Source organism: Poecilia mexicana, unplaced genomic scaffold (assembly GCF_051168715.1).
Source record: "Poecilia mexicana isolate PSO_F unplaced genomic scaffold, ASM5116871v1 scaffold_20, whole genome shotgun sequence".
NCBI lineage: Eukaryota > Metazoa > Chordata > Actinopteri > Cyprinodontiformes > Poeciliidae > Poecilia > Poecilia mexicana.
Window position 1 is genome coordinate 15,769,487 of NW_028263389.1, and position 18,686 is coordinate 15,788,172.

Sequence of the window (18,686 nt, forward strand, 5' to 3'; positions counted from 1 at the left end):
ATTTGAAAAGCAAGAAAATAAGACTAAAGAAACTGTATTGATTGGAGAAACTCAGGAAGCTCGAGTCACCTCAGGCAGAATTCCCTTTCATGCTCACAATAGGCAGCATTTCCATGAAAAATGGATGGACGCAGTAACCTGTTTTTGAAGCCTGAACATTAAGACCTCTGATCTTTAAGAGCCCTCAGAGACAAGTCAAACAGTGGGCGACTGAGATCTGCCACATCCTTTTGTTGTCAGGTTCAGGGGAAAGTCAAGGCCAGCTCAATAAGTCTTTATCTTGGCTTTGGCATGTGTGTATTTAAGTGTGCGTAAGTCAGCCAACATCTATAAACCACAGAGAAGTGGGTTGAAAAAAGGACTGCGGGGCTGTTCCTGTGCATGCCCATCGGTAGAAGTGTGCATGTTCAAGTCGATGTTCGCCTGGAATCTTCATGTGAGTGTCGGCCGGCCAGGATGCCAGCGTCTCACACACGGAGGCTGCCTGTCTCGACCTCTCCACTCAGCTCTGTCGCTCGGTGACTGACCCTTAATCAGAGGAAGGTTGTCTGATGACGGATAAATCACTCCGCACCCAGGGCTGCTATCTGGGTCGCGTGTAGTCAGCTTGTCCCGTCAGAGGGCTGGCCCTCGGCCACCGGCCTTCCAGGGCTCACGGTGGGAGGGTGCCGAGCTATTTGATGAGGAGGACCCTGCCCGCCACCGTCCCCTGGAGAATAATAGTCCACATTCTCTGCATGTTAATGTTTCTGTTGAGAGGCTCGGCTGCCGATAGTCGCTGAACACTGAGGAGACACTGACAGCCCACGTATTCGGCTGCCTGCTCAGTTTTTCTGTCAAAATCTGCTGGAAGTTCATATGGTTATCTTTCAAGTAAAATCTTTTTTTTTTTTTTTTGGTTATTATTTATATATGCAAATAAGATCATAAAACATCAGTTTCATCTTTTGTGCTTGACAGTGTTCACTATCCAACACGGTTTTAGTTCTTTATATAAAACTAACGTGATTTAATCCTGCCTTTAGACCTACAGATCTATGAAGAAGTATGTGGTATAAATAAATGTTTCAGATTATTCAAAAATTAATAACATAACTAAAATAAATACAAAAGATGATTTCATTTAATAAGAGGAACACATATCTAAAATCACCCCGGCCCTTAGATAAGAAGTAACAACCGATAGCTTTGTTCCACTTTACTTTTCATGATTGTTTTAATTCAGGCACTTTTGTGAGTTTTGAACACAAGCAACCATCATCTAGGTTAAATTGAAGACATAACTTTGGTTAGGCCACTCCAAAACCTTTATCCATTTAGTTTTTTTTTTTTTTTTTTTAGTTTTCAGGTGTGGAGTTACTGGTGTGCTTTGTGTCATTGCTTCATACTCCACTTCACAAGCTCATAATCAGATTAAATCCTCTTTACTTCTTCTTTCATTAATTGCAGAAAAGTCAAACTTAAACTGTATTTAATTGTCTTTTCTGCACTAGAGTGGAATAACATGTCCTCTGAATAAATTTAAAACTAATTTTACTTGTACCTTTAGCATCCCTGTGCTTGCCAGGTCTTTTCTCTGCATAATTATTAAGGGCTCAATGAAATGCGTGAGTCTACTCTAAGTCCTTCAGAATAATACAAATGTTTAATATGCATTTTGAAATAGTAAATAAATTACGGTATAACAAAAATTATATTTAATTGTGAAGTAAATATACCGACATTTGCACGTATTAAAATCTTTAAAATTTCATTAATATGCTGTTAGCATGTGGTGTCAAAATGCTTTTTAAAAATATACAGAAATGAATGAGTTAGTGGTTGTTTGCCTGAAGGTATACAATTCCTGAAATCTTGGATGCATTTTAACTCGACGATTTATTAAATGTCCTCTGCATAATTTGGGGAGAAGAACTTCAAACATCTGAACCATTTATGTTGCAGCAGGAAAACAAAAACACACAGAACAGTAGGACAGAGAATCTTTGTTTAAATATATTAAAGTGGATTATTAAGGCCAAACCAAACCATCAGCATGACCTCTACATCTAAAATGCTTATATTTATATATGAGAATAAGAGAATAATCATGCCATTTGATTTGATGGTTTCAGTATAGATATTTCTTACAGAGCTCCGTGTAAGATTCTGCTTAAAGCTCCATGCAACGTTGGACCAGACCTGCTCCGATCAATGGGTGATTAGCAGCTTTTGTTGCACCGGATGGGAGAAGAAGCTGGCGCTAATGCAATCATTTCAGTCAGGTGTGCTGGAGTTGAGGACATTTATCTTGACATCACATTATGAACATAAAATACATTAATTAAAAATAGAGAGTTTTAGACAAATGAGTAAACTTGCAAGATAGTTATATGATTCTTGTGAAAATAGTTAAAGTCGCATACAGCTACAGTTAAGCCAATACACACATTTCCCAAAAGATAAGGCAGGTGGCATCACTTAAGAATATAAAAAGTTTAATATATATTTTTTGTTTTCATCTGAACAAAACAATTTCTGCTCTTTTATGCCACTGAGAATCTTCCATGGCATTAAACTGATGAAATGCTCCTTTCTTCTTTCTTTACTGGTATTTTGAGGATTATCTTTGGTGATGTGCTCCAGTTCTTTAGAAAGCCTCCTTACCATCACTTTAATCTTTATATTCTCAAGACTCTGGCTTGGCTGTTCTACCACATTAAATTCACTCAGAAGAAATATGTTATTGAAATTAAAAATGTAAATAATTTAGGCAAAATCAGGAAAAAAAATAGCAATAATATTTGTCTAGGTGCTGTAACACAGATACTGCTTAACACATCATTTTGACATTTTTATATGTTGATAAACTGTATGAAAGATAAAAACAATACATCAAACCTTACTTATTCATACATAATTATATATATATAGTTTTTAGTATATATATATATATATATATATATATATATATATATATATATATATATATATAAACAGTTTTGATTTTAATGTAGCTCACTAGATACTGCAGAAAATACTTTAGGTTTAGTTTAGTTTCTTTGTTATTCGTAAATATTAAAAATCATGTCCTATTGAGACCAAAAAAAGAAAAAGGAAACAAAGAAAATGATTGACACCCTAAAAATAACTTCCAAGTCTTTGATCATAATTACCAGAAATTATGGTGAATTTGAGCACAGTCTAATTGAATAATGGAGCTATCAGAGCAGGAGCGGGAGTGCGGAGTGATTTACCGCCCAGAGGAGTGTGCTTATCTCTCCCTCCGTCCTATGCAGGAAACACTGGGATGTCACCAGGCAGATTAAAAGCTTGGCGCAGCTGATGTGGACAGCTCAAAATGGATGGGGTGGAGACCTCTCCTGGCTGTGCGAAAAGGACTGGAGGGGAGTGTACGGTCAGTGGGTTGACCTCCTGAGTCCTGTTTGGCATGGTTTCATTCAAAATCTGGGAATTCCACTGGAAATTAGGAGGCGGAAAAATAGATTCAACATCATCTAACTTGTAAGGAATTTTGAATAGTAGGCATAGTTTCGACTCAACTTGGGCCAGGATGCTTTTTTTTTTTAAACACACCCCAGAGGAAAAGAGGAATTTATCAACATGTTGGCGCAAAATTAAAAATATTTTTGGGTGGTTTATTCTTCAAAAAAAAAAAAAAAAGTTAAAGTAAATCCACTTTAGTCAGGTTTGCTTCCTATAAAAGCTGTTTGGCCACAAAATCGTTGAATCATGACAGCTGCAGTGGAAGGTATTTGCTCAAGGGCCAGAAATGAGGCACATATTCGATATTAAATGACACAACAGAGTCGAAGTGTGGTTGCACATCAAAGCGCGCTGCCGGCATTTCAAATGCGCCTTCAAGAGTATTTTTGCTGCTTTAAGCAGGAGTTGATGGAGGCTGGCAGACACTCGAATTCAAGAAGTATATGCAGGCTGAAGAGAGGTACTTGATGGGAACACTGGGAGACAGATCTGGAGGAGCAGCTGCACGGAGGACACTGGGACAAATATAGAAAGAGAACAAGAGCCAAAACATATCACACATTTTTTCCCATTAACAGCATAGGTTTGAATCTAACGTGGCGCCAATTACTTTCCCTATAGTCGCGAGGGCGTAAAAATAGGCCTGGGCTGAAGTGGCAATACAGGCGGAACGCAGGGCCAGATATCTCTGTCTTGGCGGCATGTGATTTTACTCTTAAACATGGATGAGAACAACTTTTTAACATTGTCAGCTGTTTTATCGTGACATTCCTTAATTTCACACATTACCTGGTGCGATATGCTGAGTGGAGAGGTTTTCATTTCAAGTCAGGTATGTTTGGCAGATTTGTTTTTATTAAAAATATTGACATAAGAAGAAATACATTGTATAGATTACGTCCCAAGGTGTGTTTCCTTCTAGTACCTTGGTAGGCTGATGCCAACATATAACAGATATATGACATGTGGCAGATGTCCCCTCTGAAATACACATGCAGCAATAAAGCACGAGAGGAAACACGACTGCATGACAAGAGTCTGTTGTTCCCCTCGCGCTTTCAGCATCCTTATCTCTGCTGTGGAGAGCTGGAATGACGGGCAGGCTTGGGGCCTACCTGTTTACACTGACAGCTTCCTCCATTGTTCCCCCTTCAGCTTCCTTTGCAGGATTTTTCACATTTTTGTGCCTGTTGGGTTTTTTTTTTTTAGTTGACTGGGATTATGGGAGCATCCGGTGGCATTCCTGGACGTCAGTTTGGTCGGGCTCAGCAGGAATTCTTTCCTACGGCACATATTATCCGTTTCATATACCCCTGAGATATTTTTAAGGGGTTTAAGCTAAACACTGCAACAGAGAGGGATCGCTTTATCCTTTTACGCGATGTTGAAATCTGATGACTTCTCTAAAAGCTTTTGATTCGTTTAGTTCGGCCACAAGTTTACTGTGGAATGAAGTCATCCCTCTTCGTACGTTAATCTGTTTTACTACAGAAATAGATTTGGTTCAGTCCAGGTTTGGTTGCTGTTATGCAACCCCTGATAGTTCACGGTGAAGGATATGCATGACCAGCTAATACCCTCCTTCGTAATACAGTTCAGTCTAATCTATTAGTGTCTACTACCCCTTTAAACTGAACTGTATTTCCAAAAGCAGCACAGTGTCGCTGCAAGAGTATTTTTGTGGGGACAACAAAAGCCTGTATTTGCTATTAAGAGAATGTTCATCTTAGCTGTCTGTACAGTGTCCCCATCTCATATCCACTGTGTTGAAAAAAAGCTTTAGTTAGGGCCGGCCAGACGTATAAGCAAACTTAGCGATAGCCATAGAATGGCTATCCCATAATAAAATCTGTTGCAAATCTTATTTTTCTGTTGATTTTCTTCAATAAGACAATAATTAACACATTTTACATGGATGGAAGAACACATAATGCAATTATGGAAGAAGCTGGTTATTTATCGAGAGTTGTACACAAGTATCTTAATGGAAAGTTTAGTGGAAGGAAAAGATGTGGATGAAAATGTTGCTCAAGACACATCAAAAACTGCAGTGTTTTTATTGGTCTGATAATATGAGGAAAATAATCATGGGCTTCCATAAACTGCAAGTCATAATTATAAAAAAGGACAACAAATGTAAATAAAAATTATAGTACTTTTTGGATTTCATTAAAGCCATAAATTTAATTTAGCATCTTACACGTTCATGTTGAAAACAAGCGCTCCCCTGTAAGGGTCCTGAGAATCGAAAACACTTTAATCCCTATTCTGGAAAGAGGTCCTTAATGAGATTAGAGACCTGCTCGTATTTTACAAGTGGACACTAACTTACCATCTGTCACTCAGAAAACCTTGGTCAAATTATTTTATTTCTCGATTTAAAACAGCAGAGCTGTTTAGAAGATATCTACAAAAAACACAAAAAAATTATGTTCAAACAATTTCAGCCTTTGGTGATGATTTTGGAAAGTTTTTTTCTCACCACTACTAATGTTCTTCCTAAACAAAATCGATTTAAAAATAAAACATGTAATTTATCTCAGTGTTTTTTTTGGGGGGGGACCAGTTCTTGGGCCTGCTATGATAGCTCCATCAGGTGTGACACACCTTCCCAAAGAGGATTTCCAAGCTTTGCACCTGCAGTGAAGATTACCTCTGAGCAAAGATTAACCAAATTGCCAATGATGGTGTCTCCTGGAATAAACTCCTACTGTCAGTTAGCTCAGCAACAGTCGTGCAGTGCAGCACGCAATGAGAATCCATGGATCTTTTAAAAATATCTGGCACTCTTATGTCAGTAAAGGTGAGTTGTTTTTATTTGTTTATTTTTTGTTTCCATTTGTTTGCAAGTCCAGTGTTGTTTGACGTATTTACTGCTTTGCACTTTGAGTGTTGCAGGTGTCAGATAAGCATAGGTTTTACTGTAAGTGCTTGAAAATACATTTAGAAAAGATAGATGAAAAGTTCTACTGCTAATTTTACTCTAATCGTGTGGTTTTGTACATAAAAAATATGTTTGAAAAAAATGACAAAATCATTTAAAATTCATAATGAAATAATTGAATAAAAAATGTTTATGAAAAGGGTAGCAAAAGGTTCTTTAGCTCTTTAGACGCATATGCGTGCATCGATGTGTTTGTCTGGCTAGTTTAGCAGAAGGTAGGTCATGTTAGCTGATGACCACAGCCTGACAAAGTAAACAACAGATGCTTGGCAACAGGTTAATCAGGTGTTTACAAGAACTGTTTATGTTGCCTCAAACATAACCTTAGCCAAGCCCCTCATAAACATGTTTACAAACCCTTGAAACAGAAAAATGATATGTGTCATTGAATTTCTTCAGCAGAGGAATAAGAAACAAAGGTTTTTGACTGAAGAGCAGCTGCCACATCAGTGACCTTCTGACATGGCACTTATTTAGCCACACTTGGAAGAAGGAAAGACCAAAAAACAGGCCTCTCAAATGAGGAATAATGTGTGTTGGTGAGTCACAAGTCAGGATATGTTAGAAAACAGCTATTCGCTTAAACTTGTCTATGGTGAGATCAATAATTTGAAAAGTTTAAAGCATCTTGGAACATGAAAAGCAAGACTCGATGAGGACTCCTGTTCATTTTACCACATTATTTAATTTAATTTCTTAAAATAAACCAAAGACAACAGGACAGAAAAAAAATCTCTTGCTTTTATTAAGTAAAAATATATATATTTAAACTCTCTTATCAAATTCACTGTAAATTTGAATAGGTCCGCAGCTTTTCCTTTTATGGTTTCAAGGTTTTACTTGTTCAATTGCTAGTTTACACAAATACAACTCAATTAAATTAGCCATATTCTTGCATTGAAGGAAATTCGCAAACCGAGGATTAGGACAGTGAAGCAAAGAAATGTTAGCGCCTTTGAACGTGGCATAGTTGTTATTTCCACACAAGCTTGTCTGATTATTTCAGAATCTGCTGATCTTCTGGGATTTTCACTCACAAATATCTCTCAGGTTTACAGAGAATGGTGAGGGAACAAAGAAAGCATCCAGCTAGCACCAACTGTGTGGACGAAACACCTTGCTGATGTCAGAGGCCAGATGAAAATGGACCTGAGCGGTACGAAATGACGGAAAGGCAACAGTTGCCTAAGTACTAAGAAGACCACCTCAAATGGCATCCTGTCAGTTAGAGTAGGAAACAAAGACTACAATTCATTGAAGCTTGCCAAAACTGAAAAATAACAGATTATAAAAATGTTGCCTGATCCAATAAGCCTTGATCTCAGCTGAAACATTCAGATGATATAGGATCACATCCATCCAGTCTGGTTTCAGTGGTTTAGTCTGCCAGTTGGTGGTTCAATTCTGTGGAGGCTATCTTCTTATGTTTGGCTTCTTTGTACCAACTGAGTATCAATTTAACACCTCAACCTATTTGAGTGTTGTTGTTGACTATGTGTGTCCCTTCATGACCCCATAACTGGTTGGTTACTTCCAGCATTCATTGCCCCCTAAGGTTAAATCCTCCCCAACTTCAGAGGAGTTCACTGTTCTCCAATTGCCTAAACCATCTCCAGATATCGATTCAAGATAATCCAACCAATTTACACAAAATCCAGATGTGTGACTGCCTCTGTGTTGAATCCATGTCACAAATATTGAGGAAAGTTCTGAAGGTAAAAGAGGTCCAACCTGTGGACTTAGTGAAGTAGACAATGTGTGCATATCAGTCATAAATTGTATTGTTACTAAGACAAAAGCACAAATGTCAGTGACCCATGTAAAGATCTCAGACAAAAGGTCAGCTGTTGTTTGTTTGCAGAAGGAAAGTTATTTCATTGACCAACCTCTACTGCTGAGTTTATGGCAATGGGTCAGGAAGTGGGGAAGAAGAGGGCATGTAAAACTTTTATAGGAGTGCACTTGGATTAGGCAATAAAACTCAGAGGTATAAAATCCTGTTCTTTTCTAAATGTCTTCTTAAATCTTCATTTGCAGTCAGCCAGAGAAGATGAATGAAACTGGGCTTCGGAGGACCCTCCCTGACCAGACATCAGGGAGCGGGCAGACCTTTGACACGTCGCACCATCCGAGCATCACCAACACCATCCTGTCAAAGCGGGTCTGCTTCTACAAAAGTGGGGATCCTCAGTTCAGCGGCCTTCGAGTGGTCATCAACAACCGGACCTTTAAAACATTCGATGCGCTCCTGGACAGTCTTTCCAAGAAGGTTCCCCTGCCATTTGGAGTCCGGAACATCACGACTCCGCGAGGGATTCATGGCATCAATACTCTAGACGAGCTGGAGGATGGGAAATCGTACATCTGTTCCGACACCAGGAAAGTCAAGCCCGTTGACCTGGCCCTGGCCCGGAGGAGGCTACCACCTTGGTACCATGTGAGACCTGTTAGTTCTCACCGCAGCACAGCAAGGTTTTTCCCAGGCAGGAAAAACATTCACAGAGACAGCACAGGGGTAATTCGTACACCCAAAAAACTTGTGGTTTTCCGCAATGGAGACCCCTCCATCTGGCATATTGTGGTGCTACACAAGAAGACTACACCAAATTATGAGTCTATCCTGGGACACATCTCAGAGCTGATGCAGTTCCATGTGATCAAACTTCACACTCCAGATGGACGACGGGTAAGAGTTTTCCATCACTAGCACACACAGTCATTCCTTTCGTGCAAATACTGACCCTTACAGTACAAACGTGAACTTAAACCTGGCACAAAGTGACCGTCACACGAGGTGAAAAAGTGAAAAGCTTCTTTGCCAACTCATCTAATACCTCCAGCGCCTTGCAGAAGCATTAATACCCCTTAAACCTTTTCACATTGTGTCATGCTACAAACTTCAATGTATTGATTTGCAACAAATCACTTTCAAGAACCTCCTAATTAGTTGATTACATTTAATTGACCACAGTTCATCATCCCAAAATGGAAAGAATAGTCATGTCTTGCTGCAACCCAGCAATGATAGGTTGGGCAATAAGAGCTTTTCCGGAGGAGCAGCCATGAGCTACCAGCGACAGGGAATCTGGTCAGAATTGTTGGGAAGGTGGATGGAGCTAAATACAGGACAATCCTGGAAGAAAACATGTTAGCAGTTGCAGAAGACTTTTATCAGGAAATTATGAAATGCATTTTCATTCTACTTCATAAATATGCTCTACTTTGTGTTCATTTAGTACATCAATTCCCTATATAAAACTAAAGTTTGTGGTTGTAACATGACAAAGTGTAAGAAAAATGTTGAAAGATGTGGGAATTCTGGAGAACTGATAAATATTGGCTCTCATTTATATTCATGTCTTGATGGAATTCCCAAATGCTACCTGAAAAATCACATGAAGTTAAAAGAATGAATAAATGTTTAATAAAGATTTAAAACATGGAATAATTAGAGATGGACTACTTAGAAGTGATTAAATATTTATTTTCTGTCTGCTTCAGATTGATGGTCTTCCAGGTTTGATTTTGTGCTCTGGAAGTGTGGTGGCTGTAGGCAGGGAGCCTTTCAGGCCTGCAGTGTATGGTGCAGATAAATCTCCAAGTCCAACAAGGCAACCTACCAAGCAAAGGGCTTATAAAAGACAAAAGACATCAGTCTGTAAGTACAAAAGAAGTTGGTTTATTTATTCATTTATGTAGAACAATTGTAGATGTATTTTAAAGAAGTATGTGTTAGCCTTTTATTAGCATGGCGTATAAGTGCTTCAGTAATCTGCCATCCCTCAAGGGATAAAGCTTGAGAAAGTGCTGAGGTGATAATATTGTATGTAATGCTGTGGATGACCTACATGCGCAGGTTTGCTGGCTAATGTTCTTGAGGAGCAGCCATTCAGTCTGTCTAACTTCTCTTATTATTTTCTTTTCTCCCTTCATGCTTCTCTGGAAACTTCTGGCATTTTTACTTTAATTTTCCATCTTTTTAAAACCCTTTTTCGGATCTTCTGGACTCTCTGAAAAGCCAAAAAAATGACACCTTCATTTTCGTCAAAGTCTAGGAATTTCTCTACGTCGTCTGAGAGGTACATCGTCCATCAGATTCACAACAGTGTTGGCGAGAGCTCCTGCGACCTACAAACTAACTCCATCGAGTCGGGTTCAGATCGAATACTGGAGTCTCTGGCAGAGACGGAGGAGGAAACCTGTCTCGGCAACAGTAATGGTGAAGAAGGGCAGGACAGCGTTCTGCCCAGTGACGACAACATCGAGAAGTCCTTTCGGGTGAATCAGGACGGCAGCATGACGGTGGAGATGAAGGTGCGACTGACGATTAAAGAAGAGGAAACTGTTCAGTGGACGACCACCCTGACACGCTCAGTTGTTGCAGATCAGGCTGATATGCCATGTTTGCCAGATCCAGAGCAGGAGGTTTGCTCAAATCATTCTCAAACTTCTGCCACTTCCACAGACATTATCTACAAAGACAGAACCAGAGAGGACAATGACGATGATCCACCATCACTTGGAAATGGAGCTGTCAGTGACACTTTTCAGGAGGAGGATGATCATAAAGAACACAATGGGTCTTTGCCATTATCAAGAAGAGTCCCTACCCCAGGGTGCAAGAAAATAAGCAAACTCCGAGCTTCTGTGGAGAGCATTAAATCTGTAACTGTGGATGAGATTGGAGAAGGAAAGATTGGTTCTTATATTTTCAGGGAAGAGACAGAGAACAGGACAACAACAGAGCAGTTCTACATGGAGAATCAGAACAGGACAAAACCAGTTCCCAAACCAAGACGACATGGCTCTGTGGATGTCAACAGTAGGGATATTTCTGCATTCAAATCCACTGAAATTATGCAGACTGAATCCAGCGGAGAGGAAGTTACTGAAGCAGTCTTGCACATATATGAACAACAGACATGTCATGACAATTTTCTTGCAAATGTTGGTGTTCATGGTATGTCTGCATCTGGAGCTACCTCAGAAACCAGGCAGCTTTGCTCCAGTAATGAATTTGAACCTTCACCTTCACCAGCCTTTGAGCCAGTTAGCACGTACAGAACTGACAGCAGGTCTGTAGCATCAGATTTGCACCTGGCCTCTCTAAAAGCTGGTGCAGTCCAAGCAGCAAAAACAGAAACACTCCAGCAATTTACAAAGAGTCACAACAAGCCTGGAGAAAAAGAGGTTAGGAAAGATCTGAGGGTTTTCTCAAAACCTAAATTGGTCGGGAAACATGTCAGGCTGGTTATGACGCCTGGTAAGAGACAGATGAAGAGTTCAACAAAAGCAGCTGAAAAACATAAAACAGTGAAACCTTTCTCAAGCGCTCTCTTCATCAAGAAAATTTATGGAGCTAAAACAAAGACAACAAAACACATAAAAAGAAGAGCGACACCAACCTGGAACAACTTACCAAAGCCAAATGCTAAAAATGTAAATTTTCAGTTATCTTTAAAAGAAAAGAACAAGCAAATGTTGTTTAACACACAAACTGAAACAAGTCATCCACAAGGAGAACTGAGTAAAAATCAGTACTTGAATATTAATAAAGGTGTGCCATTGCAATCATTTTATCCCTCCAGTTCTATTGCTAAAGAGTATGTTGAGAATTGGCTTGAGAAGGCCCATTCAAACCCATCATCAAACCAAGACAAAGAAAGTCAAACAGCAGGAGGGTTTGTTGCTCTGCAAACACAGAAAAAGGTAGGAACATTTTCAGAGGAAACATCAGAAACAAGCAAAATCTTTGAACTCTCTTCACCAGAAAATGTGATCTCTCCTTCAGTCAAGCTAAGAGTACAGTCTTTCAAAAACAAATCAATGCCTGCAGAGGAGAAAACCAGAGTTAGGCCAAAAAATTCTGACAACTGTACAGCACATGCAAATAGAGAAAACTACAACAGCTTAAGCCAGAAAGATGCACAGGCTATGCCACTTCTAAACGGGATCTGCTCTGAAATACTTCCACCGAGAACTGAGACAGAAGAAGACATGGCCACACTTACTGGTACATTTTCCATGGAGCTACCGCCACCACCACCTGATCTACTGAATGCAGATGATTTCACAAATGATGCAATATCTATAACCAGCAGCCCTATGAGCAGTCAAAGATTACATACTTATTCACTGAGTAGTAGTCCTACTTCTGACGAGGTCATATCACCAGATGATACCACATTGGAAAAATCATCTTCTCAGAGCAAGAATGAACAGGGAGCAGAATTATCTAGAACACCATCCATTAAAAGAGCTCCTTTGGTCAGTAATCGCTCTCTGGAAAAACAAATGTTTCTCAGAAAGGCCACTGTGGATAAATATGCTTCACATAACAATGACAATGAAGAGAGCAAGGCACTACCCACTCCCATCAGCACTACTGGAAATGAAATCTGTTCAACAGGGACAACACAACAGGTTGAAGTCACATCAGAGGAGACTAAGCAACCAATCTTAGAGGTGGGCACTCCATCCTTTTGTACTTCTGTGTCTCCACTTAGCTTAACCTCTGATGGAAGAATGTCTTCTTCCAGTGTTGTATCAAGTGAAACATCTGCTGTGGGGAATATTCTATTTCACACAACAAAACTTGAGACGCAATCGCCTAAGAGTTTGATGAAAACAGCAAAATTAAAAAGCAGTCCATCTCCAGAGAGGAAGTTCCACAACAAGAAGTCCTCTGAACTTCAAAATACCTCTCCAAAACTATCACCGATGACTAGACGCCTCCTGGATAAACAAGTTCTTTCAAATAAAGGACCACAAAAACATGAAGCACCCAATTCTAGTCCGTTAACAGGGAGAAAACACCATGAAACAAAAGCACTCCAGAGAACTTCCCTGTGGTCTAAATCTCTGGATATGGTCTCACCACCTGGTAGGCAAAAACTCAGCAAAAAGCCGCTTCCAAGAAACCTCTCTGTGGACAGCCCTTCAGAACCAAACAAAAAGAAACCAAATAAAACATCATCCCAAATAGAAAGCCACCAAACAGCACAGATGGAAGCTGATAACAATGATGACGTTAAGGTCTCAGCAGGAGATCAAGTAATACCAGAGTCGAACATGAAGCCAGTCCTTGAGAAGATTTGCTACTCAATAAAATCAATAAGACAAATGACCAAGAATAAACGTCCATCCTGTTTGGAAAAGTCCAACAGCTTGCCTGACTTTTCCTCTCACGTGGCCTCAACGTTTGGCTCCTCATCTAAAGTTCTTCTTGCTTTTCTGGCTGTTATGACCTTGAAGGAGGGCTTGACGAACCTGAATATGAAAGAGCTAAACGCAAACAACGTCAGCTGTGCAGAAGCATTAAAAATGATTGATTCTCTCAAGGAAATTGCTAACATCGAAGACTCCCAAAGACTGAGAACAAGTCTATCGGATTTGCAACAATCAGCTTCAACGCAGCTTCTGCAAAGCTGGAGGGGTTTCCAGGAACTTGGCGACAGATCCAAAACACGCAGCGTAACACCTCACACTTCAGAAGCTGGACTTGGGACAATAGTAATTCCTGAACTAGACTGTGGCATCGGGGAAAATGTTATTAATGAGATTATAGAAAACTTAGACATTCCTCAGAAGCTAAAGGAAGAGTTGGTTTCCCTTTCAGAAGGTGCAGAAGTTGATGGTGGGCATGGAGGAAGTATGCCTTCTGCCACACCAAGGCTGTTGGCAGACCAAAGCAATCATGAAGACACACAAAACATTTCAAACGATGAATGTGTTGCTCAAGATGACAAACAAAATGCTGATGTGAGGTCTACTGTTCAAACAATAACTAACATTAACCAGCCAAAACAACCAGAAATGGACAGAGCTGCTGTGCTTTCCGAAGCAGCAAAATACAAACCATTAGGTCAAGCAGCTGAGGACAATGGGTGCCAAGATTGGTCAAATTCTGTTTCTAATACTAAAAATGTCCCACAAGAAAATAATATTTGCAGGACCACATCTCCAAACTTACAGTCGTGTAAGTATGTAGCAAGCAAAGGTAATCTGGAAAGGCAAGAGCAGCACCAGCAGGCATATATAAGTGAAAAATCAACACAAGAAAGGGCAAAAATTAGTGGAGATGTGTGCAGTGAGAAAAAACCTGTGAAGCAAGAGCTGTACATGGATTGTAGTCAACTAACACAAAGTAAGAAAAACTTAGAGACAGACTTAACCCAGAATGCTAAATCAGCTCCAGATGAGGAAACTCAGAAAATACCAAGTGCCAATCAAGATTATTGTGAGCAAGGTGCAGAAAAGAGAGCAGAAGTTACACATCCAGGGATAAAACAAGAGATCAGTGCAAGTTCTAACCTTGGTAATCTGCCTGTGGAGAAGCAGCCAAGCTCAAACTATTATGTAGAAGTTGATGTAAAAGGGAATAAGGCAATATTAAACACAGGTGGTGAAAAACTGCAAGAGGAAGATTCAACCGAGACCAAAAGTACGGTCTTACAAAGCCAAATGTGCAGTATGGGGTTAAGTTTAAGTACTGATGACAGTATAGGAAGCTCAGATGTAGAAGAGACATGTTCAGAGGAAGAGCAGCCAGAAGTTGATTGCAAAAAACTGCAGGTTATTTTTGAAGAAAGTTTGTCTGGCAATGAGGAAGAGGAGGAGGAACCCCTTCCTAAGTTTGCAGAACAAATAAAAAAAGGCAGAGAGTTGGAGGCTTTGACAGAGGAGCCAGAGGAAGATCAGGTTAGCTCAGAAGATGAGGCCCAGTATACCGAGGAGCCAGAACGACACATTTCTCCTGAAGGAGGCTCGATTGATCTATTAGAAAATTCTGATGTATTCAGCAAAAATGAGGACAGCAGTTTGATAATATCTGAAAGTTTAGAAAAGATTTTTAGATTTAATGTTGATGACAGTGGCAATGATGACAGCACCTTTGAGGAACATGTGGATGAAGTGCAGCCAAATTATGAAGATAAGCAAAAGAGAAGCTTAGTTGAAGAAAATTTAAGTTACTATGAACAAGACTGTAGTTCTGAGCAGGAACAAGCAAGTAAAGTAGGAAATTTTAAGGAAAGCTATGCACAAAATCAAGAAATTCCACTGAGAGCACAGCTGGAAGAGTCAAATGAAGAGGCAGTTGTAGAAAATCCTAAACAGCAGTCTGAAGAAGTCACAACCCAATCTGTTGCAGAGCGAGTGACTCTTCTAGAAAAGCAGGTGGCTGAAGCCCAGAAATCACAACTTGCACCAAAAAGTTCCACAATCAGACGTTTCTCTCAAAGAAAATCCTCTCCAGAGTCAGGAGATTTTCCGTCTGAGCCAACCACGTCCGAGTTGGCTCTCTGCACCCGATCGGCTCCTCAGTCATCATTATCTTTCAGCTACGACTCGAGCGGCGTTATAACCACAGAGCCTGAGGGAAGTAGAGTCAGATCCATCAGGGAAATGTTTTTAGCAAGGAGTGGCAAAGACATCCAGCAGAAAGGCTTCCTGAGTCCCAACGTATCGGAGCTGAGAGGAGAGACCTCGGACAGTGGAGGTTATCAGTCTCAGACCTCCAGCGACCTATCGGGTCCTGAAGATGACTCGGCACAGAAATCCATCTCAAAAGGCTTCGTGAGGAGGGCGATCGAAATGCTCTATGGCAAAAAAGACCTTGAACCCGAGGAAGCCAGTGAAAGACCCCTTTCAGAGCCGGATCAGACAAAGAGGGAAACTTCAAGCATATTTTCACCATTCCATGCAGCTAGATCCAAAGCAATGTCTGAATTGTCCTACTTCAATTCCTCCACTGCACTGGACATCTTCAGTGAAGCAACGAAATGCATTGCTTTCAATGCACAAGTGGGGCCTGGAGACAGTGTTCCTATAGATAACGGACGTTGGCTCCTTAGAGAAAACACATCAATGAGGAAGTCAGTGTCAGACCCAGCTGGAATAAACAAAACCTTTACAAACACATTTCACCTGGACGAATTACATAAAGACGCAGAAGAGAAGACTCCATATTCACTGTTCAGTGCAAAGCCAGAGTTAGAAGACGAGACGAAATCCCAGCCTGGAAAGTGCACCTACTTCTCTCTGCCTCATGCCAGCGAATCTGAGGTGTGTCAGGAGGAAATGAGCACTGTAAGCAAGGGCAGCAAGACTGAAGACAGTGATGAGGAGACAAAGGACGCTTCAGAGAACAGTAAGACATGGGCAGAGAGAAACGGCACCTTGCCCGGCATTGGTGTTGCAGACTTTAAGATGAAAGATAATAAAGTGCACCCGCTGGTGGAGCTGCCATCTGATGGTGAGGTTGTGGTGGTGCAGCCTGGGAAAGGTCAGGTTGTTAATAGAAGAATTCAAGAGCCTGATGTTTTGGACTTGCTGTACTCTTTCTGTGGGGAGCATTGTCCCATACTGTGAGAGTAAAAAACCCTCTCACCCCAAGTTTTAGCTAATACTAAAGAGTGCACAGGGTTACAGAGTAATGTCTTTTGGTGCCTACATTTTAATGTCGTCATGGCCTTGAATGTCAACTAATTTCAGCTTCCATGTAAAACATCATGCCATAGTTGTGAATTCACTACGTTCTAAAGCTGTGTGGAAAAGTCTGTGGTGACTTAGATTTTACAGGTTTCAGTTTTTCAGGCTTCTCATTGGATTTTTCACACATTTTCATAAAATCAGTGACAGATCTATGGGTGTAGGCGCCCCAAGCAGAATTTTACTTTCCAGGCCTCTTCCAAGTCAAACATTTCAGCCGTATATCATGTAGATTTATTATGGACAGAGTTACATATTTTAAGACTTTGTGGTACGTTTGATTACTATGGCTAACACCTGCTCAACTGACAGCTATTGGCTCTGTTGGTGCTCTCAGGCCTACAAAGTTACCTTATACTTCACGTCAGTCTGAAGAAAGGAATTTGAAACAAGTTCAAATTATGTAGGTATAAACTCCCTTTGCAAAATACGTGTTTCTATAGGCAATTTGTTTTCAGGCTGTTGCAAAGGCATGACTAACCCCAATTTATTTCCCTTTATTTATGAAAAATTGCTCTCTTACCCTTTATTCTTAGTTTTTAAGCACACACCCTGCTCAGGAACTAGAGATCTCCAGAAAACAGGCAAAAATATTGATAAGGGAAAGATTGAGAAATTGCAAAAATGTGACTGTCTGGCTTCCTGATGGAAAACTCTAGTTTAAAGCCTTCACACCATATGTTTTAGGAGCTTGTTCACATTTCCTGTATCTGCCTGTAAAGAAAATCAGCCAGACTCACTGAAATCTCACTTTAAAACTCTTTAGCGAGATTTAAGTCCCTCAAAAAGTCTGGAAACAAAGTCAATCTAAGCAGTACCGAGGGAGTTGGTGAAGACTTCAATTGCAGCTCAGGTTAAACCTGGTTTCTTTTCTTAAAATGAACCCAAACTGTAGAAATTACTTGTAAATGCTGTGGTTGTCGTGTAAATATCTGTTTTTAATAGCTGGACCAAAAATGTTACGTTTAGGATGAAGTGATTTATGCTTTACAATCAGGCAGCTGTGATATTTTTGTCTTTTTAAGCTGATGTGTAAGAATAAAAGTGTGTTTGCAAGTACCTGCTCGCCTTTTTGTCAGCCAGCCTAACTCAGCCTCATAGATCCTGACTATTTCTATCAACTGAGATGACCTTTGTGCACCAAACAACAAAGAAATGCCATTGGTGGTCGTTGAGTGAAAGACACCTAAACAAGCTCGGCTCTGTTTGTCTCTTCCTGATTCGTATCAACTCCTGAGGAGGAGTCAGCGGAGAACTCGGTTTTGTCCCCCTCTGTTTGAGGAAGCGTTTGTGTTGTTCTAAGACTGTTTTGCTCCTCAGAAGTTGCCATTGAGCAGCCCCGTGTTGTGACAGGAGCGTCGAGGAATGTGCTAAGAGGGGAGTGTTTACATCTTCAAGCAAGAAAGTTCCCACCATTTAAAACAGTCACGACTCGAATAGATCCCAATAGATTTGAAGGTCATAGAAAAATGCATCTATTTTAATAATTCATTTAATAAATTACAGTTATGTATTTAAGAGCTAAAAAAAAAAAGTCAAATGTGAATTTTTTTTCTGAAAATTAAAACGATTCCCCCTTTCATGGAAGAAAAACAGGTAGAGGTGGGAAAGGAACTGGGACATATTTTGTTTGTTTTGTTTTTTTTTTACTGAATTTGGGATTTTATTATACCAATGAACTGGAAAGTTGAGTGGAAGGAAAAGCTGTGGCAGAAAAAGGTGCACAAAGTATTATGTGTAATTGCAGTTTTGAGACGATTGTGAA

General features: G+C 40.1%; 1 protein-coding gene across 1 annotated transcript; it reads left to right on the plus strand.

Annotated features, from left to right (window-relative positions):
* Positions 1–8,472: 8,472 nt before the first annotated feature.
* LOC106916078 (uncharacterized) lies at positions 8,473–17,980 on the plus strand. Its single transcript, XM_014984112.2, has 3 exons — positions 8,473–9,116; positions 9,932–10,088; positions 10,449–17,980. The coding sequence occupies exons 1-3, from the start codon at positions 8,481–8,483 to the stop codon at positions 16,799–16,801; spliced, it is 7,146 nt and encodes a 2,381-aa protein (XP_014839598.2). The 5' UTR covers positions 8,473–8,480; the 3' UTR covers positions 16,802–17,980.
* Positions 17,981–18,686: the final 706 nt, after the last annotated feature.